We start from the raw sequence: 27,887 nt of genomic DNA on the forward strand, positions 1-27,887 counted from the left end.
CAGTCCCGGGCTCCCTAGACCGGAGTGGGATGGGCGAGGCCACCCACCTGCTTGGGACCGCGGAAGCGGGGTGGGCATGCCGCCCTCCCGGCGGTAGCACGTCCTTGTCTGCAGCCTGCAGAGCAGGCCCCGTCCCACCGGCGCGAGGGTGGGGCCCCGAGAATGGGTCGCACGTGGTCTCTCAGGATTCCGGGAGCCCCAAGTTAGAGAAGCAAATTCGCGGGGGCTCTAGGGGCACGCGTGTCTCAGGCCTGGCCAGGAGCGCCTGCGGGTGCAAAGGTCAGCCCTATAGGAGGCAGCCGGACCTGAGCGGGCCGGTGCCCCGGGGGTCAGGGCAAGGGGCCTGGGGTCGCGCCGCCCGCGCTGAATCCAAGCTCCACCTGATTGCCCCTGTGTGACCTAGGGCATGGACTGCACTTCCTGTGCCTCAGCTTCTGGGTTTGGGAAGGGAGGGCGAGAGTGTTCCAACTTACTGTGAAGATGTGGGGAGATGGGCCACCCCATCGCGCCCTCCGCGAAGGCTTAGAAAACCTTGGCCATTGCTTATTACTCTGTTTACTCCAGTTTTACAGTAAAGAAAACTGGGTCAAGAGGTTTTAGTAACTTACTCCAGGTCGCACAGCCGTAAGTTACAGAGCCCAGGCCTAGCTAACCCCCACCCCCAACTTATTCTACAAAATTCTACTGTGAAGCCCTCCCAAGGTTTTTCCTCACCCAGTGGACCCAGCTTACCTCTCCGTCCTCCAGGTAGCCACACACTCACATCAGGCTCTTTATTTCAGGTCTCATCTCAGAGCTGAAGCTCGCTGTTCCCTAGGGCCACATTGCAGCCAAAGCCTGGGGCTCCCATCAAGCCGCCCCTGTTCTCTGCCTTCACGGGTGGCTGGACAATGCCAACTCCTTTGACAGACTCATCCCTCTTCTCCCAAAAGGTGGGCCTGGGGGCTGAAGGGAAGCCATGGGGTAAGGCAGCGGGTCTGTAGGAGAATCAGGAGTGGGGGAGATGGCTGACCTGGATGCCCCCTCCCACCCTCTCCCTCTGTCTCAGACTTTAATTATGTTGCCATGGACTTTGGGGGTCATGGACTCTCATCCCACTACAGCCCAGGTTTCCCGTATCACTATCAAAACTTTGTGAGTGAGGTCCGGAGAGTCGCGGCAGGTGAGCAAGAGACACAGCCTGTGTGTTTGTCTGTGGGGGTCGGGGGTGGGGTGGTGTAGGGAATTGGGGCGGTGCTCTGTGAATGGGGTGTGATGGCCAGGAAGCAACGCTGGCCTGAGAGTGCCTTGGGGTCTGGCCCTAATTCTGCCAGCAACTCATGGGTGACTTTGTGCAAGCTGGAGAAAGCTCGCTTCTTCCCATGAGTTCCAACCCCTCAGTGCCCCTGGGGGCCCTTTCAGGGTGTTTCCTGAGTGGAGCATCCCAGGGCACAGGGACTGCGGGGCCGAGGGCAGGTGGGGGAGACTGGGCCCACCCCGACCTGGCTCCATGTCTTTTCAGCCCTGAAATGGAACCGGTTTTCCCTCCTGGGCCACAGTTTTGGTGAGTGCGCTGGTCTCAAGCTGTGGGGCTGAGAGGGAGAGGACTAGTACACAGGTTCCCTGCACCCCTGGGAACTGCAAGGAGATATAAAGGAGTTCGTTAGACACTGACCCGTGGGCACCATGCCCAGTGGCCTCAGGCAACCCCCTAAGGGACAGGTGGCCCCATGGATGGCCGTTGTCTCCTGATTTGAGAAGGGAAACAGAGTCAGGTCCGATGTAGGGGCCGCGTGGCCCCAGAGAGGGAGCCTCAAGTTTGATGGTGAATGCAGAGCCCCGCCTGCTGGTGGGAGACAGGAGCTGGGGGGCCTGGCTGGTGGTAGGTCCACCTCTGGGAAGGAGTCTTGGTAGGACTTGGAGAGCTGGGGAATATCCGCCAAATACTCTTTTGTCCCCCCAGGTGGTGCTGTGGGTGGAATGGTGAGTAGATGGCTTTGCAGTGACCACCTCTGGCCCCTCCTCCCGGTGGGATGGGGAGAGTAGGAGCAGGAAGGGGTAAAGAGTAGGAGCAGGCAGTGCATTAGTGGCTTGTGCCAGCTTCCTTTGGAAGGACCCATGATGATCACTATTGTGAGGACATTCCTGATGGAGTTAAGTGTTTCCACTGCCCATCCCCTCTGTCACAGAGAACCCTGGAGAATCCAGCCATCACCGGGGTCAATGCTGGGTGTGGACTGTGGGGAGGAGGGGAGAGAAAGGTGCCCTGAAAGGATAAGAGATTCCTGGTGGCCTAGTGGTCAGTACCCTGTCCCCACCCGAACGCCAGTGTCCCCAGGGGACAGTCTGAGTCCTTCTCCTTCCTCTCCTCTTCATGCTTCCTTTCTTCGGTGTCGCATCATAGTTTTCCTGTATCTTCCCCGAGATGGTGGATAAACTCATCTTGCTGGAGTCCTTACCATTTGTCCTGGACACAAACGTAAGGACGGGGCTTGTGCACATGGTGTCACTGGGGTACCCGGGTCCCAGATAGTGTCCTCAGCCCTGCCCGCCTTGGCAGATACCAGGGAAGCAGGAGGAGGTGGCAGACGCTGGACAAGAGGGCTCAGGGTTCCCCACCCCCGCCGCCCCTGAGGGCAGGATTGTGCTACATATTCCCTCGGACTGGGCAGTGAACAGGGTCAAGGGCCTGTGTCATCCTTGGAGGCCCTGCTTGTGGCCTGGAGTCTGCAGAAGGCCAGGCAGGGATGGGAGAGGGGAGGAGCAGTGGGCTGAGGAGGCCCTAGGGGTGCACAGTTGGGCAGGCCCACCTGCACTCAAGTGCCCTCACAGTGTACACGCACCACACAACTGCACACAGGAGGCCTGAGTAGGGACTGGTGGGCAAAGTGTTGACCCCTCTCACCAGCACCACCAGTGACGACCACCAGGGCTGTCTCTATATCTGAGTCCTGGCTCTGCCATTTTCCCTGCTGTGTGACTCCGGGCAGGTCAGTTTGCCTCTCTGGGCCTCAGTTTCCTCACCTGTACAATGAGGAGGTTGGACTAGGGCAGGGGTCTGAAGCCTCTGGGACCTAATGCCAGATGATCTGAGGCGGAGCTGCTGTAATAATAATAGACATAAAGTACACAGTAAGTGTAAAGCGTTTGACTCATTCTGACACCATCTCCCTCCCCCACCCTGGTCCAAGGAAAAATTGTCTTCCACGAAACTGGTCCCTGGTACCAGGAATATTGGGGTCCCCTGGACTAGATGATGTGGAGGCACCCTCCAGCTCTGACGGGAGTCTTCCTGTTCCCGAGGGCTTAGCCTCACACAGCTCCTTTATCAGTTTCAGTTTTCTTGTCCATAAGATGTCCACAGATTCTGTAAGGGCAGGAACCACAGCTGTCTCTTTACCACCACACACCCAGTACTGGCACACAGTAAGCACTCAATAAGTGCATTGCGTGAGTGGAGAGCTCGTGGGTTACAGTAGGATCTCCGAGATTGTGGTAACCACCACTCTGGAGTCCTTGTTGGTTTCACCCACTGAGCTGACAAACACCGTGCCCCAGGGGGCTTCCTTGGGAGTTTCTGGTGACTCTGCTCCTGCCGGGGTGGATGGAGGTGTCACTTCCCATTGCTGCTCCAGGCAGTAGGCCTTGGACGAGGCCAGGCTGTGCTGAGAGTGAGCTGGGCTGGAAATGGGTGCACTGGAGTTAGGTTGTACCCCCTCCGCAAGTTCCTCTCCACCATGTAGTGTGAGAGTGTCAATTAGAACAGATGAACTTGCCGTTCAGTTGGACCCTAATAGTGCACCTTTGCAAAGCACTTGGCAGTTAACAGAGCTCTCCCTTCCCCTCCGTCTTCAGCCTGACCCCTCCAGCTTTCCCGGTCTGCAGGCTGGGCTGGGTGGCTGTGACCGAGGTGGACAACTTGCTTCAGGTCACAGGGCTAACTGGCAGGGGCTGATCCTGCGCCCTGCCTCTCTCGGGTTCAGAGTATTCTCGGGCTAAGAGGGTGTGCCGCTGAGTGGAGGGTGCGGCTGGGCGAGGAACTGGGTCCCCGCCCGCCCAGCAGAACCCATGGGCCTTTAGGAGATGGACAACTTGCTGACCTACAAGCGGAGGGCTATAGAGCACGTGCTGCAGGTGGAGGCCTCCAGGAAGCCCGAGCAGGTGGTCAGCCCGGAAGAGATGCTGCAGAGGTGAGTGGCAGGTGGGACCGGTGGGAGTCAGAGATCTGGGGAAGTTATGGACCACCGAGGGGGGAAGTCTCTGGGGCCTGGAGGAAGCTCCATCTCCTAGTCCCAAATCTGCAGCACGCCTGTTTCTCTGTGTGCTCACTGGTGCTCCTTAGCCACCCCGGCTGGGACTTTGTCTGCCCTCATTCACCCCACCCTGTAGCTGTGCCCTTTGCCCCACCCCTCCACAAGCTCTCTGCCACGCCCAGTACCCCCCACACACAGACACACGCACACTCACAGCACTGAGGCAAACATCCCCACTGGTGCAGGCGCGTGTCCTTGGCGGGTGGCCTTCCCGCACCTTCCTCTCCTTTCACCTGGGCCCCCGCCCCCGCCCCAGGCACCCAGTGTCCCCTCTTCCCCAGGTTACTGAAAAAGAACAGCCACGCAGGTGAGGAGTGCGGGAAGCATCTCCTGCAGAGAGGAACCACACAGGTGGCCACGGGTAAGGGGCTCGCTGTCCAAGGCCTTTGCTTATGGGCACTGTCCTTTCTGAGGAATGGCAGTGGCTAAGCTTTACTGCTGCTTGCTCTGGACCAGGCGTGATCCTAAGCACTTTGCAAAAGTACCTCCTTTAATGCTCCTACTGACTTATGCGTGCTAAGTTGCTTCAGTCGTGTCTGACTCTGTGACCCCGTGGACTGTAGCCCACCAGGCTCCTCTGTCTCCAGGCAAGAATATTGGAGTGGGTTGCCATGCCCACTGCCCTATGCTCGTCCCATTTAAAGCAGGAGAAATGGAGGCTCAGATGGGCCAAGCAGCTTATGCTAGGTCAGACGGCTGCTGCACATTCCAGAAAGTCACATCCTGTGGGAAACTTGGTCAGGGGTTTGGGGGCTCATTGTCGAGGCACAACGCTGCCCTGGTCTGCCAACCCTGTGTGCTGGGCGCCCAGTGTCCGAGGCAAGGCTTAGAGGACCCCCACGGGGCAGGGGACTTTGAAGATGTTTTTCAGAATGGAGAAGTTGAGTTGGTGGCACCTTGGTTTCAGGGCAGCATCAGGCCTGTGTTTTCTGCGTATTATTTCCCAATATATTCAATCAGGAAACCTTCACCCAGAGTCTGCTCTGTGCCCAGCCCCGAGGGTGGTGAGCCAGAGACGACACCTGGCTGGCACAACCCCAGGGGGCCCCATCCACAAGTGCCCTCGCTGGCAATGACTCCCTGAGGAGCTCAGAGAGCGTGGGCAAGCTCTTCCTGCTGTCAGACTCCTAGACCTTCCCAGGTGACTTCAGTTTATGAAGAACTAAATGAGGCTAGAGTCCAAAGTCCAAGTGTCCTCGGGTGGGGCGGGGCCGGGGTTGGGGGGGGGGGCTCAAGGAGTTGTGGAATTACCCCAGCTGCTGGAGGTGGGGCCTTGGGAAGTGATAGGGACCTTGAATGGAGACAGCAGGGCAGCCCCCAGTGGTCATCATGTGGGGACTTGGGTGGCCAGAATTTCTAGCTGCTCAAGAGAAGCCAAAGGTCTGCTGCGCTGTAATTTTTTTTTTCTTTTTGGCCGCTTGGTGAGGTATGTGGGGTCTTAGCTCGCCAACCAGGAATAGAACCTGGGCCCCCTGCAGTGGAAGTGCGGTGCCTTAACCACCAGACCACCAGGGAAGTGCCTGCTGTGCTGTAGTTTTTCTCAGAAGTTGCCAACCCACCATTAGGTCAAGGGGAATATCCCTGAGTGGTTTGGCAACCTGTTCTTGTCTTAGTCGCCATATCTGCCCCTCCCTGCAAATCCATAATGGAGAAGGGAGGTGGAGTGCAGAGGCCTATGGGCTCCGGCTCCCCTAATGGCAGACTGGAGGGGCCCCGAGGCAGAAGTGGGCTAATCTGGAATAAGACAGGGTGCCTGGCGGGTGCCTGACAGAGGCTGGGGAAGCCGATTAGGGCAGCCCGGGGTCATGTGAGACGGTGAGCGGACGCTGAGCCAGGTGTCACGGGGGGAGAGCAGAGGAGAGAGGCGTCCTGGGCAGTGGGCAGGCGGCTGGATGGCTGTGTCGGGACAAGCCCCTCTGTGCTACTGGGGCCCTTTGAGGCCCGGGGTTAACCCCAAAGCAGACCAAGCAGCCTCCCAGACCCAATCAGACAGGGTGACCCCGGGGAACTGATGTTCCAGGCTCCTCCTGAGTCCCGACCCCCTGACAGCCCCCCACTGCATTCTGGAGCAGGCCACACCCCCATCATCCAACCCAACCCCCCAGGATGTGTGTTTCTTTCCTAGGGCTGCCAATACAAAGCCGCACACACGGGGCAGCCTACACAGCAGACATTTATTCTCACAGTGTGAGGCCAGAAGTCAAGATCAGAGTGTTGGCAGGGCTGTGACAGGCCGTCCGAGCCTCTCTTCTGGCTTCTGGTGGCCTCAGGCGTTCCTTGGCCCATGTGTGGCGCCGTCTTTCTCCCCAAGTCTTCCCAGAGTCTGAGATGAGAGCGCTCTAGAAAAAAATTAAAAAACCTCGAGTAAGGGAGGCCAGAGTTGGGGCCGAGCTTGTCCTTTGCTCTCTTCAATAGAAGGGCCTGGGTTTACCTCATGGAGAAGGTGACCTCTGAACCCTTCAGGGATGCAGGGAAACCTCCAGGAAAGGCTTGAGGCAGGAGCTTGATTGGGCTTCTGGGAAAAGCAGGAGGCAGCAAGCAGGGCGAGGAGGGAGGTCAGCTCCGATTTTATCTGCCTCTTATCCGTGTTCCTGTCACAGCCCTGGCCCAGGCTGTCTAGAAACAAGCTCAGTTGTTGGCGTGAGGTGGGGAGAGTCCTGATCCGGGTGGTTTTCGTGACCACGGACAGTCCCATGTCAGCACCCGGCCGCTGCAGCTCTGACTCGGTCACGAGCTGGGCTGCCCTGGGGCTGCAAGCCTGATTTGTTTTGACTTGTGCACTTGAAACACAAAAATTTGACCCGAGGGGAATTTTGAATAGATGGCTTGTATTTAGAATAGAAAGACTGTGTGAAAATGGAGAGTTCCACTTTCTTTTTGTTCGTTTGTTTGGCTGTGCCAGGTCTCGGTTGTGGCCTGTGAACTCTTAGCTGTGGAGTGTGGGATGTAGTTTCCCAACCGAGGATCAAACCTGGGCCCCCCGGGGTTGGAAGCACAGAGTGTTAGCCGCTGGACCATCAGGGAGGTTTTCTTTTGAAAAACGCAAAGAGCTGGCAACACCTTCCCCATAGACAACAGCAGGTGGACGGAGACCCCTCCATGTGCCGGTGGGTGCAGCGCCCGCTCTGCCCAGCTCCTGTGGGTGTTTGAGTCCATGAGCTTGGCAGGTCCCAGCAGAGAAAGGGAGTGGTGTGCCACCTTCCCAACACCTCCCGCAAGCTCTCCAAATGCAGAGATTTCTATGGGCTTTACCCCATAGGCATGCTGCTGCTGCTGCTAAGTTGCTTCAGTCGTGTCCGACTCTGTGCGACCCCATAGATGGCAGCCCACCAGGCTCCCCTGTCCCTGGGATTCTCCCAGCAAGAACACTGGAGTAGGTTGCCATTTCCTTCTCCAGTGCATGCAGGCATGCTAAGTCGCTTCAGTCGTGTCCAACTCTGTGTGACCCCAGGGACAGCAGCCCACCAGGCTCTTCTGTCCGTGGAATTCTCTAGACAAGAATACTGGAGTAGGTTGCCGTTTCCTTCTCCCAATTCAGCCTCTAGTCCCTCTCTTTTCCCCAAAGGACCAGGGTGGAGCTGAAAGTTCCAAGCTCCTAATCATGGCTCGATCTTCCTGGTGACCAGCCCCCATCCTAAAGCCATCCAAGAACCACCCAGGATCACCCCATTTGAACAAAAGACATTCCTACTGCCCAGGAAATCCCAAGGAATTTAGGAGTTCTGTGTCAGAGACCAACTGTTAGGACAAAAGATGCCCCTAGCATTTCCACCGCTTTAGGAAGGGACAGTTTTTAGGAGCTCTGGCCAGGAGCCAAAGAGCAGGACTCAAAAATATGTTGTATTATATCACCATGGCACAGTCTCGAACTATCGGCTGTTGCAAGAAAGAGGGGAGTCTAGGGTTCTCATAACATCCCCTGCCTTCAAAACTATTTTCTTATAAAATGTACATTTCATGCAACTTTCCGGGGATTTCTAAACCCTTGGAGGAGGCGTCCCTCACAAGTCAGGGGCTGGGCCAGCCTGAGGGGTCCCAGCCGCCAGGCCGACCTCAACCTCAACCCTCCCTGGTTCCTTCCCAGTAAAACAGATGCTGGCGTCTGCCTTTGTGTGGTTGTTGAGGGAATTAAATGAGGTGAATTGGCCCAAAGCCCTGCTCATGGCTGCTGGCACGTGGTGACTGTGGGATTGGAATCTAACTGAGAAAACACCACGCACCAGTCTCTTTCATGACCAGGAGCACCAGGGCCACTTGCTTTTGGACCTGGTGCTTGGACTTCTTATTTAAGTGACATCTGCTGTGGCCCACCAGTCTGAGAAACACCGTTCCTGCCCTCACAAAGGTCACTGTCACAGGAGAGGCAAGCAGAAAAGCAGACAGGTGCGGGAGTGTCCAGGCGGGGTGGGTGTCAGCTGGAGGCGAGGCTTGGAAGAGACGGAGGACGGCCTCAGGGCGGGGCAGGGCCTCAGGGCAGAGAAAACAGCACTGTGGGGTCCTCAGTACCTTGGGGGTCACCCCACCCCCAAGATAAACCCCCCCCTTTTAAGTCTTTTCACATCCTCTGAGCAGCAGAAGCTCAGGCTTGGAGGAGGGAGGAGAGCAGTGAGCCTCGAGGCCAGGAGACCCAGGGGTCAGCTCTAGTCCTGCACACGCAGCGGAGCCAGTCATCTGGGCAGGAAGGTCGTGGCCAGAGACGAAGGCGGCCCAGAGGCCTTGGCCGTGGTTGCATCAGACAGCAGTGATCTAGTAGCGCAGTGACCAGAGAGTCTTCCAATTACATGCTCCTTCTAAGTATTTTGAGTCACGAATGCCTAAGAACCCCTACCAACAATTAGCTATGGGACTGCCTTGGTGGGCCAGTGGTTAAGAATCCGCCTGCCCATCAGGAGACATGGGTTCCATCCCTGATCCTGGTAGACTCCACTTGGCGAGGGGCAGCTGAGCCCGTGAGCCCGTGCTCCTCATCAAGAGAAGCCACGGCAGTGAGAAGCCCACACCACAGCGGGAGCAGCCCCCGCAACCAGAGAAAGTCAAGTGCAGCAACGAAGACCCAGCGCAGGCAAAAAGACTTTTAAAAAATCAGCTGTGGACAAAAAAGAGACCAAATCTCCATGTCCTCGTGGAAGCTGTGACCTAGTAGAGGAAAGAAGCACAGAGGGTAGATGACAGAAGGCATTAGAAATTTCTGGGGAGAATGGAGAGAAAGAAGTCATCTGTGCAGGGAGGTCAGGTGTGGAGGAAGGTCCCGGAGGCCTGGCTGGGAGCGTGGTGTTTGTGCAAAGGCGCGTGCGAAGGAGGGAACAGCCTTGCTTCTCTCAGGCAGCACGTCTGTGGGGTGACCCATGTCACGCATTCTCTCCCCTACTCAGGCCCTACACTACTCAGATCAGGCTGCCTCCAGGCTCTGAGATTCTGTACCCTCCCTGACACCCTGCAGCTCTTTCTTTTTTTTTTTTAAAGTATGAAAGAATGCAGGGAAAACTGTTGGTTTTATTGGTATTAGAGGGTAGTTTTAATATAAGCTTGTTAGATATTCAGTCACTTATCTTGCCGAACAACATGCCAAGATGAACCTTGAAGCATTTATACAAATGAAAATGTTTTCATTTTTAGAGTCCTCAATTAACTCTAAAGACTCAGTATACAAATGCAAAAACTTGAACTTATCAATGATCCATCAAAATGTTGCCCTACTAGTAACTGAGCAGTAAAAAAAAAAAAAAATTCTGATTTTAAAATTAAATAGTTCCAGGTGAAACCATGTCATTTCCCTCATCTATTATCTTTGTATTCTGCACAGAGTTCCAAGGCAAAGATTGCTTCTAGCTTTATGCCCTACCAGAGAGGATGACCCGTGTGGCCGGCTCATCACGGCCTCTTAGCCTTCTTTCCTGAGAGATCCTTCACTTCTTTAGGAGGAGGCACAGGAATTGGTTTCCATGGAACTGGGTTATAAAAGGCTGGTCCTGGATAAGAACCCCACGTAAGAAATGGGCTCTTTTTCCGAATGCATCCCTCGTGCTTTTCTTCAGCAATTGTCTTTCTCTTTTCGGGTTCTTCCACTTCTTTCTTTCCAGCTGTTGATTTAATTCCTACTGGTCTTGGAGAGTCTCCTAGGCCAGCATGAGGTGGCTGTGACTCACCCTGGGGACATGGGCACTGGTGACGGAATAGCTGGCAGTGTTCGGCTACATGAGCTGATGGCGGCTGCCATCCTAACTCCTGCAGCCCTTTCTTGAGGGGACACTGCCCAGGCGGGAATTGCTGGGTCATATGTCGCTGTGCTGTGCTGTGCTTAGTTGCTCAGTCGTGTCAGACTCTGCGACCCTGTGGACTGTAGCCCATCAGGCTCCTCCATCCATGGGATTCTCCAGGCAAGAATACTGGAGTGGGTTGCCATTTCCTTCTCTGGGGACTCTTCCCCACCCAGGGATCGAACCCGGGCCTTCCGCACTGCAGACAGATTCTTTGCTGTCTGAGCCGCACGGGATAGGTGGCCCCCGTATGGACCATGGCAGAGAACCCAGGTGGAGCTGGGACCACCCAGGCCTCCCCCGACACACAACCTTTCTTTTTTGGCTCAATTTCTCTCCAACAAGTGATGATGTTCTTCTTAGCTTTTTGGTACTTCCTGGAACATAAAGATCCCAGTGAACATTTCAGGGCTCCCAGAGATGAGATTGTGATGCCAGGTGGGTAGTTGTTCCCACCACCACCGTCACTCTGTGCCCCCTCCAGGATGGCCCGGAGGCACCTGCCTGGGCCACTCCAGTCCATGGCAGGGTAGCTATGGGCAAGCTCTGCTCTGAGGAAGCCCGAGAGGATGCTCAGGGTGGTCCCTGCAGGCCCAGACTGAAGCGATGAGCCCTGGCTGCAAGGACCCAGGGTCCCTGGAGAACTGAGCTGTGTCTCCACCCCCCTCCACTTGCAACTGGCGGTGCTGAGTCCACGTCTCTCTGCTTCCTTCCAGGTGTGTGGCTGAACAGAGATCGGAGGATCACTTGGGTGAGTGCTGCTGTCTTCTCGACCTTTCACAGTGCCTGTCAACCTCTTTCCTTTTTTATGGTAGTAAGAGATATATATGTATAGCATGATAAATAACCATTTTCAAACCATTTGTGGCATTAAATGCATTCACGATGTTGTGCAGTTGTCACCACCCCAAAATTGTTCATCATCCCCAGTGAAACCTCCGTACCCGCTAAACACCACCTCCCCCGTCCTCCTCCTTCAGCCCCTGGAAACTGCAGGGTGTGGCCAAAAAACAAGCCAACTAAAGACCTCAGAAACTGGCAGGCAGCCTGGAGGCAGCCTGGTGTGTGACAGGAGTACTCTAGAAACTCAGTCGTCTCTGCCACAGAGAGGCTCTGTGACCTTGGGCAAGGCACTTACCCTCTCTGAGCCTCAGCTGTCTTGTGTGCAGAAAGAAAATGCATTCGTCCATTTATTCATTCATGCAGCCAGTTGGTGAGCCGCCAGGAGGTGCCAGCCCCTGTGCATGCCTTCCTGGGGTAGCTGTGAAGACTAGCTAAGGTCACGTGCTGAGTGACCAGGCACCGTGCAGTCGCTTTCCGGCGCTCACAGATGAGGCTCTTTCTGCGACCGTGTAAGAGGGTTAAATGCTCTCCACTGTGAGACGCTAGCATTAGAGGAGGGACATTCTGGCCCCATGGAGCCTGCTGAGAGCTGTCACCCAGGCCCAGGCGTGGACACGAGGCCTGAACCAGGGCATCAGCTAAGGGGATGGGAATGTTCGAGTTTTGTTTTTGATCCAGCTGGAATTTGTTCTCAAGCAAAGAGGGGTTGTTTGTTTGTTCAGTTGCTCAGTTGAGTCCAACTCTTCGTGATCTCATGGACTGTAGCCCACCGGGCTCCTCTGTCCATGGGATTTCCCAGGCAAGAATACTGGAGTGGGTTGCTCTTTCCTCTTCCAGAGGATCTTCCCAACCCAGGGATCGAACCCAGGTCTCCTGCATTGGCAGGTGGGTTCTTTACTGCTGAGACACTAGGGAAGCCCGTGGAGGGGTAGGGATCCATTTTCATTTTTTCCCCAGAGGAACACCAGTGGGTCCACCGCCAGTTATCCAGGGCCGTCCCCACCACAGGGCTCACTCTCTGTGGCTTGTCTTCTGGGTGCCCATCCTTGGCGGGGGAGGCGGAGCTCACGGCTCGATCCTAATCAGAAGGATCCTGGAGGCCCTGATGGAGAAGTCTTCCTCCAGGGAGTCTCCTGGCTGGCCCCCCTGGGGCTGAGTCAGGCTGCTGTCCCAGCTGTCCGCTTCCCAGAGCAGTTTGGGTTTTTTTTTTTCAGTTTCTGCAGTAGTACTACTCTTGCCAGTTTATTATTTTTTAGACTATTTATTTACTTGTTTATTTATTTGGCTGCGTCAGTTCTTAGTTGCAGCACAAGGAGTCCTCACTGTGTCTTGTGGGCTCAGCCGTTGGGGTGCGTGGGCTGAGTTGCTCTGCTTAGAGTCTTAGTTCCCCCACCCAGGGTCGAACCTGCATCACCCGCATTGCGAGGCGGATTCATAACCGCTGGACCACAGGGAAGTCAGTTTGTTTTTGAGGGTGTTTGGAAATGCCCTTCCAGCCTCGGGGACTGTGCCCACAGCTGTTCTGCAGGGGGAGCCGTGTGGTCATCACAGGGCCCAAGGGAGAGGGCCACCCACAGATGGGAAGACTCCCCTTGGGGCAGAAACTAAATCACCAAAGAGACAAATTCTAGGATGGGCCTGTCCCTGCTTTTTATGTCCCATCAATCTCTTTGTCCGCATCAAGTCACACGTTCTGATTCCTGTTTCTTTCTAACACGTTTTGATACCAGAACTAGTCCACTCTCCTTGTTCTTTCACACATGTTCTTGCTTTTTCTTGCATATTCTCACTTTTGAATAAAGTTTAGAATCATTGACTTCTGTTAAAAATTATATTGGGATGAATTTGTAGAATACTTTGGGAATTTAATTATGAAAGTTATGAATGAGGCTCTCCCAGCTTATAATAAAGGCACCACCTCAGTTCACTGGGGGGCGGGCAGTGGGTTTTCTAGATGGAAAAGTATGACCCCAGGTCCCTGCCTCACACAATATACAAAAAATTAATTCATTGTGGATCGTAGATCAAATATGAAGGGTGAAACAGTAATGTTCTAGAAGAAAAATTAGGGAATGGTTTCATGACCTTGAGGTAGACAAATATGTTTTAAGTAGACTAATACACACACACACACCATGAATCAATGAAAATGTTGATAGATACAGCTTTATTAAAATTTAGAATTTTTATTCATCAAAATAGAATAGTAAAAAAAAAAAAAAAGAGGGACTTCCCCGGTGGCTAAGACTTTGTTCTCTCAATGCAGGGGCCCTGGGTTCGATACCTGGTGAGGGAACCAGATCCCACATGCTGCAACTAAGACCCAGTGCAGTCAAATAAATAAATACGAATAAATATTTTTTTAAAAAACAGAATATTAATGAAAAAGGGGACTTCCCTTGTGGTCCAGTGGCTAAGACTCTGCGCCCCCAATGCAGAGGGCCCAGGTTCGATCCCTGGTCAGGGAACTAGAGCCCATGTGCCACAATTAAGACATGACAGAGCCAAATAAGTAAATAAATACACAGGTTTGCTGAGGGACTCATGTCTGGAATATGTAAGGAACTTCTCCAAATCGATAAGATTAGAGGCTGACAACCTCATTTTTAAAAACTGGCGAAAGATCTGAACAGGCCCTTTCTGAAAGAGGCCATCCAGATGGCCGGTGAGCACATGAACGGTGCTGGACGCCATCAGTTATTAGGGCAATGCAAATCAAAGCCCCAGCGAGAGACCTCCACACCCGCTCCAGAGCAGCTAAAACCTAAGTCGTGACAGTAAATACCAAGTCTCGGTGGGGATGTGGAGAATCCAGAACTGTCCCACACTGCGGGAGGAAGTGTAAGTTGATGCAGCCATTTTGGAAAACTGGCAGTAACTACCGAAGGAAAATATATGCAAATTCTCTGCCCAGCAATCTCAATCCTAGATATATAGCCGGCAGCACTGTGTGTGTGTGCTCCAGAAGACATGGCAGCTTGATTCATAATAGCCCCAAAGTGGAGATCACCCAAATGTCTATCAACAACAGAATGCATAAACTGCCACACATTCATACAGGAATGTGAAAAACACACATACAGACCAAAAGAAGCCCGAACTCAAAAAGAACACTATGACTCCTCCTATATGAAGTTCGAACAGCGGCAAAATTGATCTAGGGAGCTAGAGGTCAGAGCAGGTGGTGTCCTTGGAGAAGACCCCCAGAAGGAGCCAGCTGGTTGCTGAGCAGTTCCAACCTCCATCTGGGTCATGGTTACATCCTTACGTGACACATGTATCCGTGTGTCAGAGGCCATGATGAGGTAACACTCAGATCTGTGCACTTCATTATAAGTTATACTTGAATTTATTGTTGTTGTTGAGATGCTAAGTCGTCTGACTCTTTTGCAGCCCCATGGACTATAGCCCATCAGGCTCCTCTGTCCATGGGATTTTTCAGGCAAGAATACTGGAGTGGGCTGCAATTTCTTTCTCCGGGTGATCTTCCCATCCCAGGGATCAAACCCATTGAATCTCCTGCATTGGCAGGTGGGTTCTTTACTGCAGAGCCACCTGGGAAACCCACACTTGACTTACAGAAGAAAAGTAGAGATCAGGGAATGAAAGCAGACTGGGAAAAGACGGTCAGAGAGGGATGGAGAGGAAAAGGAAAAAAGACGGAGGAGATAAGATGCGGCCAGCAGCTGTCCTCAAAGGCTTTTTGGAGCCTTCATATGGTTGCCTTTGAGGAAAGCGCTCCACAAACCCAGATCTGTGTTCTGTTTTCACATCTGGAGACGTGCATGGAGGTGATATCCGTCAACCTCTGCCTCAGAGACCTGCCTGTAATTCTGTTGAGGGCCTGCCTGGGCCATCAAGCCACAGGGTCCCAGTCCTGGTGGGAGAAGCAAAATTAAAGCAAGGCTGAGAGACTGAGCACCAAAGAATTGATGCTTTTGAGTTGTGGTGTTGGAGAAGACTCTTGAGAGTCCCTTGGACTGCAAGGAGATCCAACCAGTCCATCCTAAAGGAGATCAGTCCTGAATATTCATTGGAAGGACTGATGCTGAAGCTGAAGCTCCAATATTTTGGCCACCTGATGCAAAGAACTGACTCACTGGAAAAGACCCTGATGCTGGAAAAGATTGAAGGCAGGAGGAGAAGGGGATGTCAGAGGATGAGATGGTTGGATGGCATCACTGACTCAATGGACATGAGTTTGAGTAAACTCCGGGAGTTGGTGATGGACAGAGAAGTCTGGCGTGCTGCAGTCCCTGGGGTCATAAAGTGTCAGACATGACTGAGTGACTGAACCGACTGAAATAAGAGACTAGGGGTGGGGGGCAGTCCATGCTGAGCTGAGTCTGGCGCCATCTCCTGTCTCACCGGTTGTTGTTTAGTCGCTAAGTCGTGTCCAACTCTTTTGTGACCCCATGGATTATCTATAGCCCGCTAGGCTCCTCCGTCCATGGGATTTTCCAGGCATGGATACTGGAGTGGGTTGCCATTTCCTTCCCCAGGGGATCTTTCCAACCCAGGGATGGAACCCACCTCTCCTGCCTTGGCAGATGGATTCTTCACCGTTGAGCCACCTGGGAAGCCGGTCAGCTGCTGACTGAGACACAGTTGCTTTGCCTTTCGGATCCTCTGGGGAGGGGATAACATGTGGCATGTCTGGATCCTCAGTAAATCTTCACCCAGCAGGCCTTGTGGTTGCCGGGGACCTCTGTTTCTCTGAGGAGAAGGAGATAGCTGGGAGGGGTCAGAGCAGAACAAAGATGAGTTTTCTTGGCTGTGTGTGCGTGCAGCTTCCTCTAGATGCTGTAGGGGAACTGGACATTAACAGTCAGTCCATGTGGGGGCGCTCTTGAATTAACCCACTTGGCACACACTCACTGAACCCCGTGCCTGTCACACGTGTGCCGAGAGCTGTGGACACAGGAAATCCTGAGTGCCCTCCCTCAGAGGGCTCTCGGCCCAGAGCAGCGCAGTCCAATAGAAGTATGATGTGAGCTCATGTTAAAGTCTCACCGTCTTGTGGCCATACAAAAAGAGTGAAAAGAAACAGGTGAAGTCAACTTTCATAATACCTTCTAACTCAGTGTATCCAAGGTGTTGTCACTTCATCATGGAATCAACATAAAAAAATAGTCGAGATATTTGACATTATTTTTTCACACTAAGTCTTTAAAATCCAGTGAGACAGCATGTCTCAGGCTGGACAAGCCCCATGCCAAGCCCTCAGCAGCCACGTATGGTTCCCGTGTCACGCCTCCGTCCTAAAACCTTGGCCCGAAGCACCCGGGTCACTTCTCTGCATGTAGTTGCATGGCCTCACTTGGCAGAGGGGGGCCTGGACATGTCGTCTGCCTGGGCAGCCATGAGCCCAGGAGGAGGGAGAACGATTACGGGGACTAAAGTCTCCAGTCTGAGGGAGGCGAAGCCTCTCTTGAGGTGGTGATGTGGCTAGGCAGTGGGCTTGGTCCTGGTTGGGTGCCCGAGGTGGGTGTCTACTGCTCCCAAGAGAGCTGGGTTTCCACTCACAGTAGCGCCTGGGGCCTCGTGGCGAGAATTCACTGGGGTTTTTTGTCTCTGCAGGCAGAGCACTGCCTCGATTTCGTCAGCAGGGAGCTGTTTATGCACTACATCAAAAATCTGCAGGCCCGCGTCCTGCTCGTCAAGTAAGTTGGAACCAAGCTCCCCAGAGAGACCCAAGTTTCAGGAATGCCCAGGTCTCCTGGTATGAGACCACTCTGCCATCTTTCCTGGGCAGCGCCCCACCCCCCCCCCGCCCCGTCGCTGGTGCGTGGAAGGCAGGCGAGGGGAGGGGCACGGGGGAGGGCACTGGGGGTGGACAGGGACAGCACCACACCTTTCCACAGGTATCTGTGTCTGGGGGGCGGGGCACATTCAGGTGTGGCAGAGGGACCAGCAGTCAGTACCGCCTGGCCCCATCCTCCCAAACCCTCCAGCCACACCGGGCCCCGAGCACCCCCAGGCCGGCCCTGTGCCTCCATCTGCTGTCCCCTCTCCGCCATCCTCAGTCAGAGGCCATCCGCCACCTTCGGGACCCACAGCCCGTTGAACATCCTTTGCGGGGGCTCAGGTGCCACCCCTGCTCCACTGCATTCAGCCTGGACCTGGGACCTGGCAGGAACTGTGACTTCCGGGGACTCGTCTGCCGAGCACAGGGGTTCAGATGGCAGGGACTCATGGGGGGCAAATCCCAACCCCAGGGAGGGACGCTGCGCACCCTCTGGGACATCTAGACTTTACGCTGAGGGCCTGGAGGAGCTAGAAACTAGAACCCTGCCAGGCTGCTGTGCGACTGTAGAACAGTGCAGCCACTTTGGGAAGGTCTGGCAGTTTTTCAAGCCTTGAAATCACCATGTGACCCAGCATCTGCCCACACCACAGCCAGTGCTGGTGGCTCACAGCGGTGTCCTTCAGAACAGAATGAACCGAGCATGGGAGGCAACTCCGATGTCCCTCAGCTCACCGCCAAGCAAATAGGCTCCAACCACATGATGGACTGATGCCGCAACGAGATGGAATGACGCACTGACACTACAACAGGCAGGAACCTTGAAAACATTAGACTTGTTGGAAGAAGCCAGTCAGGAGAGCCTCCGTACTGTGTGATTCCATTCACTTGCAAGTCCACATCCATCATGTGCTCAGTCGCGTCCAACTCTGTGACCCCGTGGACTGTAGCCCTCCAGGCTCCTCTGTCCATGGGATCTCCCAGGCAAGAATACTGGAGTGGGCTGCCATTTCCTCCTCCAGGGGATCTTCCCCACCCAGGAACTGGACCTCCTGCATTGCAGGACCCCCTGTGGCTCAGTTGAGGTGATAAATAGGATCTAAAATCGACTGTAGGGATGGTTGCTCACCTCTGAATGTACCAAAATCCATGGAACTGTACATTTTAAATGGGTGGAATTAATAAAGCTGTTAAAAAAAAGAGAAAGCATGCACTCAGAAGCCCGTTCAGATCCTGGCTCCACCATTCAGTGGCTAACCCTGGGAAGATCCTGAGATTAACCTTGTGCAGGTCTCGCTGAGCTGTGAGGGCCAGTGGGGACTAAATGACTCAGCCCTGAACTAAACCTGGGCTCGAAGGGCCCAGCGGCGGTGGGAAGGTTAGAGGAATGCTCGGGCTTGGGCCAATCTCAGAGCCCAGGGCAGAGACAGAACATGCAGGGAGCGGTCCCAGGTGAACCTTCCTTCTCATCTTCCAGAGCAACCGAAGGATATTATGCCTTGAGAAGAGAGGACGATGCCGACAAGGAGACCGTAATGTTCGTGGTCAGCTCACTTAAGTCTGTCCTGAAAGAGGTGGGTGCCCAGGGCTCAGGGCAGCTGGGGTCGGCAGGGGCTGCCAGGCTGCCCTGGGCTCCACCTGTCCATCTCTTTTCTTGCACTGGGACCCCTGCTCTGGCCCCAGGTCTAACAGGTAACCCCAGGAGCAACCAGGCCTCATGTTGCTACTATGGTCCCTGGAATCACATATAAATCAGCACAGAAAGCAGGCTTTTCATTGGCAGAATCCCCTGGTTTTATTGTCCTCCTGTATTCCTGGGCCATGCCCAACTGAGTGGTTCTACAATTTCCTAGGGTCTCAAATGGGAACAGATGACCAGTCCCACCAGTGGGTGCCAGACTCCAAGCTGGAGGGCTGGGACGTGTGCTATGACTTTGATGTTTGCCTGGGCTCCTGGGAGCACCTGGCGTTTCAGGAGCATCATCCAGTAGACAGCTGACCCTAGGGCCTGAACAGATGGCCGGGCGTCATCACAAAGGCGAAGCCCCTGTGTGGCTAGCCGGGCAATGTTCAATGTCTTTCTTCCTGCCCTGTGGGCCTTTCTTCTGGGCCAGTTGGAAAGGCTGCTTGTTCCTTCTTCAAGTGAATATTATCTGATGACCAGACCCAGGAGCAGCCCCTGGACTGCGGCCCCCTCCCTAGCCGAGCTCTACAACCTCAGCTCAGAATGGCCTAGAACCCAAGGGCTGGGCACTTCCCTCCCAGGAAGGCACTTCCCACTGGCTCTGAGCCAGGCCTGACTGTCCCCTCCCCTGACTGACTAGGGCCTGCAGAGCTGTGGACACACGGTACTGCTGGGAGGCGGCCTTCCACTGGGTCACCTCATCCCATGTCCCCTTCCCTCCCCAGAGGTTCCAGTACTTTGAAGTCCCAGGCAATCACTACATCCACATGAACCAACCCCAGCAGGTGGCTCGTGTCATCAGCTCCTTTTTACAGAACAAGGAGGGGACCCCAGCCTCCCTGTAGCCCTGGGCCTGGAGCTACAGCCGCCTGCTTCAGCACCGGGCTCCCAGCTCCCGAGCCCAGGCCAGCGTGCTGGGGACAGGGCCCCTGGTCCCGAAGACCAGCACGGCCAGAAGCGAGTGCTATGGCAGAGCTGGGGGTGGGGCCGCGGAGGGGTCCAAGATTCTGACTGTAACATCTGTGACTTCCGGGGGGAGGGATGGTGTCTGTTTTGTGACTGCGCAGAGGGCATGTGTGAGGCCTGAGATAGGCCCAGCTGGCTTTTGTAGTGCTTTCTTGCCACCCAGCTGCATGAAAAATAAAACGTTCTTGTATTCTGCTTGTGAGGCCGTCTCACTGCCCACAGGGGCTTCTCCATCAGGAGGAAGGGGCGAACACAGGGGACAGTCAGCCCTGAGAGGAGAGTCCGGAGCCAGGCAGGGACAGGACCCAGGACAGGGAAGGAGCCAGCTCTGGGCCAGGGGCTTCCAGAGGCCAAGTCCTCGCTCCAGGCCCTAGGACAGCTGAAGCACACGGGAACCGACGGGTGACTCTGTCCTTCACCCACCCCGTGGGCTCAGGTCTCTGGGGTTTCACACAGCGGCCCCTCGGCCTGGGCACAGCCGTTGAGACAGGTGTTCCAGGACCCCGGGTCCTCACTGGCCACACTGCCTCCTGGTCACCACCCTGCTCCTCGGGGCCCGTGGGGACGGGAGAGGCTCAGTAGGGTCGGAACTTGCGCTGGGCCCGCATCAGCTCAATTCTCTGCTTGTCCTCCTCGAACTTCTTGCGCAGCTGCGCAATATCTGGGGCGAGAGGTCAGGAAGGGAAACAGGACCGGGGTGAGACGGCAGGCTGGGCGGGAGCTATGCCCCGCAGCCCACACTGGAGAGGACAGCAGCTCCTCCCCTCAGCCCCCACTCCCCTGGTGGGCGCTCAGCACAGCCTCCCCCATTGCCTCTGTGCTGGGCAACGGTGCAGATGCTGCCAGGAAATGGAACTGGGCCGCAACCCAGTCAGAGGATGCAGGCTGAAGTGGAGAAGATGGCATGCCTGAGATTTCAGACAGAAACTTTACCAGGTCAATGGGGCTTCCCTGGTGGCCCAAGGATTAAGAATCTGCCTTGCAATGCTGGGGACTCAGATCCCACACGTAGCAGGGCCACTAAGCCCTCATGCCACAACTACCCGAGCCCAGGCACCTCAACTAGAGAGAGACCCACCCATCACGGTTAAGAGCCTGCTCACTACATTTAAGACCCAACAAAACCAAATAAAAAAAAACACAACCTCTGTTATCCCCTCCACCTCCAACACACACCCCGAGGTGAAGGAAGAAGGCTTTGGGGGTGCTGGGAGACCCCTAGGACCCCTCTCCCAGCCTAACAGACCAGGAAGCTCCGCGCAGCCGGGGCTGGCAGAGCGGCCACAAGACCACAGCCCAGGCACGCAGGCAGTGGGGTGAAGGACAGGGCCCTGGGGCGCCTTACGCTCCATCTTGGTCTCGCGGTGCTGCCAGGCGTAGAAGTTGAGCAGCTCCTTGCGGGCGCGCTTCCGCCTCTCCCGCTCCAGCACCCGCAGGCTGGCCGCCTCCGTCCTCGGGAGCACCGGTCGGCGGCCCCGGCGGGTCACCTTCACCCAGCCCTCCTCGTCGGGGACGCCTTCCTCCTCCTTGGCCTTGGCCTCCTCCTGCAGGGAACAGGGCCCGTGACGGGCGGGCGCCTGGGACCCACCCTGTGGCCCCAGGAGCCCCTCGCCACCTCCTCTCCGCTCTCCCTCCCACGCCTGGCACCACGCTGCCACCTCGGCTGCTCCCTCCGCGCCCAGCACCGCGTGCCCTCACGCTGCTCCCCTCCAGCCCTGACCGCCCGGCCCGCCAGAGACCATTTCCCACGAGAGGACCGTTTCCGGCTGGATGTTACCAGCAGGGAGGCCCAGCCAGCCGCCGCCCGTGCAGAAGCCCCACCTCCGCTATCTTCCGGTCGTATGTCTCCATGAAGGCGTCCACCTCGACCCTCAGGGCCTCGGGGTCCGGCACCGAGTCCGTGTAATCTCGGATCCACTCTGAGGGAGAAGGGGGCGAGGGAGACGGGGATTCCTAGGCCCGCCCCTTAGGGCCCCCCCAGGACCTGGCAGCGGGCCGGGATCTCCCCGCCCAGGCCGCCGGTATGCTGATGCGTGGGCCCGGGTTCGCGCCTGAGGATGAGTCCGGGGGCGGCGAGCGGGGGCCCTCACCCCTGCCCACCCTGAGGGCCAGGTGACACGGGCAGACGCGGCCCCCAAAGCTGCCCTCCCGGCCCGGGGCCCACGGTACTGACTGAGGACGCCGCTCCTCACAGGGTGACTCTCAGTGGAGACCAGCAGGGGGCCCTTCAGGGCCAAGGCGGCTGACACGCTGCCTGGCTTCTGGAACAGCACGTAGGCCACCTGGAAACCCTGGAGGAGGTGAGAGGTCAGCAGCCGGAGCCTTCCCCAGGGGGACTCACCCCAGGGCCCCCCACCCGCCCTCAGCCTGACTGTCGCGGAACCAGGAGGAGAAGGGCTGTTCTAACCCAGGCGTGGGGTGCCCACACTCCTAGCTACGCAACTTCTGCTAAGAGTGACCTGATCCCACGTCTTCACCGGGGAGCAGTGGACCCTGGGGGCCCCTGTTTCACTTGTGGGAGGGACTCAGGGGAGGGCGTGCTCTCCCGGGGCCAGGAGTGGATGGACACATGGGGCGGGGGGGCGCCCGCAAAGTCCCCTCAACAGGAGGAGGTGTGGGCACCGGACGCAGAGAACGGAGACCAGGGCCACCGAGCCTAAGGAAGAATCGACTTCCGCGGGGGGAAGCCAGCGGCAGGGGTGCTCGGGGAGGCCCCTCGGGCGGGGAGCAGAGATGTCTCTGAGCTTCCCCACTCCCAGGATGATGGAAAGAGCCGGACAGGGAGGCTCTCGGACGTGGCAAATCCGGGTGGAGGCCGCTCAGCTGACAGGACTCCTAGACCACACAGGTCAGGACGGGCCTGACCACAGGGAACACCTTAATTGCTGCGGCCACCCCCGATGCACGTTCCCCTCACACACCGGGGACACCGCTCGGCCCCGCCCACACCCTCACTGGCGCGGCCCGGTCGTGCAGGCTTACAGGAACTGGTTTGGGGTGAAAGAACTTCGACGGGGGCTCCTTTGGGCTCTCAGCAAGCTCCGGCTTCTCCTGTAACTCCACTGACTGGACGGGCCCGCACGGGGAGAGGAGGCGCAACAGGCACTCCTGCCAGGGCGGAGAGAAGCGCAGGGTGAGCCGCCGGCCACACCAGAGGCCCGGAGTCCAGCCTGCAGGGCGCGCACAGAGAGCCTGGGCACGCCACCCAGCTCCTCAACACCGAGGTCACAACCCCAGCCCCCCACGGCCCAAGGGGGCCACCTTTTTTGACTTTGTGTTCAAAGCTGTGGGTAAAAAGGGACTCCAGAAGGAGGATACAGAGGGGAGACGGAATTCAAGTATAATTTTTTGGCTTTATGACCTGACCCTGCTGGAAGCATGTGCCCAGGGTATGCTCTGTCTGTTCCGGAAAGGGACTGCTCCCTTTGAAAGGCCATCTGGCTGAAAGATCTCTCTTCCCCTGTCAATGTCTCTGAAGGATCTCCAAAGGAGAAGTGGGTTCTCAACTTTTCTTTTTCCCACTATTACAAGAATGCATATGTGCTAAGTCACTTCAGTTGTGTCTGACTCTTTGCGACCCCATGTTCTGTAGCCCTCCAGGCTCCTCTGTCCATGGGATTCTCCAGGCAAGAATACTGGAGTGGGTTGCCATGCCCTCCTCCAGGGGATCTTCCTGACCGAGGGATTGAACCCAAGTCTCTCAGAATAGGTGGGGAAATTTTACTACCTGAATCAGCCATTTAGAAAGAATTAAATCTCCCCTATTGGAATCAGGTTGGTGGTTATCCTTGGCAGGGGGAAGGGGTGCAGCGGGATTTCTGGGGTGTGGGTGATGCTCTGTTTTTCAGTCTGGGCACTGATGACACAGATTTGCTCAATCTGTGAAGTGTAGTGAGTGCTAGGCTTCTCTATTCATACACTAGTCTTCAGGACACATTAAAAACGACATCCTCCCCTCTCACTGTTTTTCTCCTTAACTGCAGAGGAATCTTTTAAAAATTAATATTTCTTTTCTAAAAAAAAAAAAATCATCAAAAATCCAGCCATTCCTTTAGTTTCTCTTCTGTAAATTAAAGAAATACTAAATTTAGTAACTTTTATGAAGAAAAAAAATAACAGACATATCTGCATAGTAGTGTGTGCGTGCTAAGTCACTTTAGTCATGTTCAACTTTTTGCAACCCTATGGACTGTTGCCCACCAGGCTCCTCTGTCCATGGAATTCTCCAGGCTAGGATACTAGAATGGGTTGCCATGCCCTCTTCTAGGGGATCTTCCTGGAGGGACTGAACCTCTGTCTCCTGCATTGGCAGATGGGTTTTTAAACACTAGCGCCACCTGGGAAAACTCTGAATAGTAGACTCAGAGGTAATTTTATCTTCTCCTACTTTCTTATTTTTTTTTACTATGGATGCGTATCAATTAAAAAAAAAAAGAATGTTTATGTTGTCAGACTTCACACAAGTAGTTAGCACAACCTTCACAATACTCAAGAAAAAATGTGAGAACAAGTGTCTGTCCTGGAGGAGGGCATGACAACCCACTCCAGTGTTCTTGCCTGGAGAATTCCATGGACAGAGGAGCCTGGCAGGCTACTGTCCATGGGGCTGCAAAGAGCAGGACACGACTGAACGACTAACACTTTCAGTCTCAAGTGTCTCTGTCTTCGGGTGGAATTATGCTTGGCAGACATAGTTATGCAGCAACTGCTTTAGGCAACAGAACACTTCGGCTGTACTATAATACTATCTGCAATGGACACATATCAATTTTATAATCGGCGGAAAAAACACGTAACTCAAACAATTCTGGGTAACATATAAAAAGTTATGGGCTCCCTAAAGAACTATATTTAAAAAAGGACACCTTTAAAAAGCCAACTTCCTGTCACAAGAGATGCAGACTTCCAGACACCAGGGCTTCAGTTAGCTGCTTCCCTCTCATCACTGAGGACTGGGGGGAGGTGAGGGGCCCGCAGGAGCCCCTGCCCCAGGCTCAGGTTCCCTCCCAGACACCCGTTTACCTCTGTGCAGTACGGGGGCACGTTGAGGACAAAAAGGGTCCGCTTCGGAGGCCAGGGAGACTTGGTACCTTCTCGAACTTTGTGCTCTCTCACATAGAGGTAATGAGAGGATTGCTGCTTTTCAGAGAATTTGATCGGAATGGCTGGAAGGAACATGGGGACGGGGAGGGACGACACACGAGTCAGGTTCAGGCTGTCCCTTTTTAGTCCTGTGTGCCTGTCAGTCCGCCCATCCACCCATCCATCCTTCACTGAACCCTTCTCCTAGGCAAGGCCTGTGCAAGATGCTTGGGCAGGCTACGCGGCTGGACGAACACCATCTGCCCAGGAGGGGCTCCAGTCGGTAGTAGAGAGAATGTAAATGAGATGCGAAAGGAGAGAGGTTCAAATTCTGCTGCTCTGGGGGTAAACCCCAAATCCTTACCACGGTTCCCCGTGTAGCCTCTCTTCACCCCATCTTCCCCTCTCCACACCACATGCCTCCTCTCTGTTCCTCCAATCAGCCAGGGCTTCACCCATGCTGCTCTGAAACATCAGCCCTCATCCTTCCACCCATTCTTCAGGTCCTCACTTCCTCGGGAGAGCCTTGCATGCCAGGTTAGAGCTACCTGCTTTGTGCCTTAACATCTCTCTCGGTCTCTAAGCCCCCTGCTGTGTGATGATTTGGATAATCGCTGGCATTCCCATTAACTTTAATCCTGTCACAAGAGATGCAAACTTCCAGACACCACCTCTCCGGGCACAGAGAGCACGGAGAGGATCCAGCTGCAAGCCCTGCACTCAGGAAGCTCACGTGGTAAAGTGGGAGGACAGAACAAGTCAGCATGTAACAAGCTGGTATCAAATAGGAAGGAAGCACACAGAGTGAAGCAGAGCAGGCTGATGGGTGGCAGAGGCCTTTTGGGACCACCTCTTTGAGGAACTAACATTAAAGCCTCCACCAGGGGCTTCCCCGGAGGCTCAGTGGTAAAGAATACACCTGCCAATACAGGAGACACAGGTTGGATCCCGGATCCGGGAAGATCCCACATGCCACAGAGCAACTAAGCCTGTGAACCACAGCTACTGAGTCTGTGCTCTAGAGCCCGGGAGCAGCAACTGCTGAAGCCTGCATGCCTACCTAGATAGAGCCAGTGCTCCACAAAAGAAACCATTGCAATGAGAAGCACACTGCAACCAGAGAGCAGCCCCACTCCTGGCAACTAGAGAAAAGCCCGAGCACCAACCAAGACCCAGCACAGCCAAAAATAAATAAAATTCCAAACAGGAAGGAAACACACAGAGTGAAGTAGTGCAGGGTAATGGGTGACAGAGGCCTTCAGACAGGCATCTATCAGGACGACCTCTTTGAGGAAGTAACATTAAAGCTTCGACCAGAATGACACGAAGCCCTGTAACACAGCAGAGCTGTCTGAGGAACTCAGAGGAAAAAGACACAGTAAGTACAAAAACTCTGTGGGTGTAAAGAGCCTGTTGTCTCGGAGAAACAGACAGAGCTATAGGTTAGCTAGAGCCAGGACAGAAGTGATGTGATGTCTGGATTTTGTTTTACGTGCTAACTTTAATCACTGAAGAGAGTTCGTCGGGGATGGGCGTGTGAGGCAAGATCTGAGTTATTCTGGCAGCTGAGTGAAAAACAGAAGGCAGGGGAACCAGGAAGGAGGACACATAATAACAGGCGAGGTGAGCGCTGAGCGGGCTGGACCAGAAATTGCAAAGAGGGGCTGATAAGTGGATGCGTGTATCTCAGGGGAGAGAATGCAGACAGACACAAGTTCGCCCTGGAAAAGTGTAGACGGAGGTGCATTCACTCAAGGAAAGCGTTGGCCAAACTAGGTCCGTCCCGAGCCAAGTAAAGCCAGACGAGAACAGGCGCCGCGTGGGCTAAGGGGGCCCGGGGCTTCAGAACCTTCTGGGGCTCACGTCCAAGCGTGTGACGGCTCCTCGGGGTCCTGAGCCACTGCCGAGCCCCCGGGCTCTTCGTGGAGAAGTATGGCCGCTCCCCGGCCTCGCGCCCCGCATTCCCTCACCTGAGTAGCCGGGCAGGGTTGGAACCCCCGAATCAGATTCCCGCACCGCACGCTTCCTTCTGCGCGCCACCATCTTGCCGACCGGAAGCTGCGGGGGATGCTGGGAGTTGTAGTTAGTCGCTGGTGGCCCTTTCCGTGATGACGGCACCTCCTGGGGCCCCGCCCTCTCGGTTCCAGGCCCGCCTCTTGCGACCCCTACTCCCCGCCTGCCCCCTCCCTCGGTCCTCCCAGGGCCCAACCTTCAGTTCAGTCCAGTTCAGTCGCTCAGTCGTGTCCGACAGTTTGCGACCCCATGGACTGCAGCACGCCAGGCCTCCCTGTCCATCGCCAATTCTTGGAATAAGGAATTACCTTAAAATAAATAATTATATTATGTACATGTAAAACAATACATGAATATGTAAACATTATTTTATATGTAAATATTTATTATGTAAATACATATATTAAAAAGTTACCACAGTATACTACTGTTGATATTTTATCAGTGTTGATATTTCTAAGTGCAGAAACATTCCTTCTCTAGATATCCCTCAGTCCTTTCCCATTTATAAAATAATTGTTTTAAATACTTCCTTTACATTCACTGAGAACATCGTTATTATTTTTGCTAATCACTAGGCCACCAGAGAACTCCCAACAGCCATTATTTCTTCGACTTTTACTTTTCTCCTTCTGGGACTCATGTCACAGATTTTAGACTTTTTGTTACAGTACCATAGGCCCCCAAAGTCCTTCACTATTTTTAAGTCTATTTTTCCTTATTGTTCAGATTGGGTAGTTTCTATTGTTTCACCTTCAAGTTCACGGATTCTTCTCCATTGCTTTTTTGGGGGGGCGGGAGGGGGAGAATGGTACTTGTACTTTTCAACTTTATTTGGCTCCACTGTGTGGCTTGTAGGATCTTAGTTCCCTAACCAGAAATCAAGCCCACAGCTCCGGCAGTGAGTGCAAAGTCCTAACCACTGGACCTCCAGGGAATTTGGTGTATTTTTCAACTTGAAAAGGTTTTTCTCTACCTTTGAAACCAACTTAAAATGGTTTTCC

The 27,887-nt window shown here is 54.7% G+C and overlaps 2 protein-coding genes across 2 annotated transcripts; one reads left to right on the forward strand and one right to left on the reverse strand.

Annotated features, from left to right (window-relative positions):
• On the forward strand, window positions 1–19,983 carry SERHL2 (serine hydrolase like 2). The gene is given in 12 exon segments (XM_086403133.1): window positions 1–234; window positions 783–932; window positions 1,049–1,162; window positions 1,502–1,543; window positions 1,943–1,962; window positions 2,384–2,458; window positions 4,060–4,169; window positions 4,574–4,653; window positions 11,266–11,300; window positions 16,973–17,055; window positions 18,616–18,712; window positions 19,548–19,983. Coding segments are annotated over 12 exon segments (1,131 nt in total). The 5' UTR covers window positions 1–29; the 3' UTR covers window positions 19,668–19,983.
• On the reverse strand, window positions 18,909–26,930 carry RRP7A (ribosomal RNA processing 7 homolog A). The gene is made up of 7 exons (XM_086403132.1): window positions 26,841–26,930; window positions 24,811–24,953; window positions 22,771–22,896; window positions 21,962–22,079; window positions 21,610–21,707; window positions 21,134–21,332; window positions 18,909–20,449 (listed from the first exon to the last, which is right to left on the reverse strand). Exons 1-7 carry the CDS (start codon window positions 26,911–26,913, stop codon window positions 20,364–20,366), a joined length of 843 nt encoding a protein of 280 aa, XP_086259258.1. The 5' UTR covers window positions 26,914–26,930; the 3' UTR covers window positions 18,909–20,363.
• Between the last annotated feature and the right edge of the window lie 957 nt (window positions 26,931–27,887).

This window comes from Bos grunniens, chromosome 5 (assembly GCF_055505025.1).
Source record: "Bos grunniens cultivar Pamir isolate PY7600 chromosome 5, Bosgru_T2T1.0, whole genome shotgun sequence".
Lineage (NCBI taxonomy): Eukaryota > Metazoa > Chordata > Mammalia > Artiodactyla > Bovidae > Bos > Bos grunniens.

Bases quoted from the DNA above. Each gene is read 5' to 3' on its own strand.
- RRP7A (XM_086403132.1), bottom strand. From the start codon at position 26,913: ATGGTGGCGCGCAGAAGGAAGCGTGCGGTGCGGGAATCTGATTCGGGG. The intron at 21,708-21,961 runs GTCAGTACCGTG...CTTCTCCCTCAG, and splicing joins TGTGAGGAGCGGCGTCCTCA to AGTGGATCCGAGATTACACG. The intron at 21,333-21,609 runs GTGGGGCTTCTG...TGTTCCCTGCAG, and splicing joins ACGACCGGAAGATAGCGGAG to GAGGAGGCCAAGGCCAAGGA.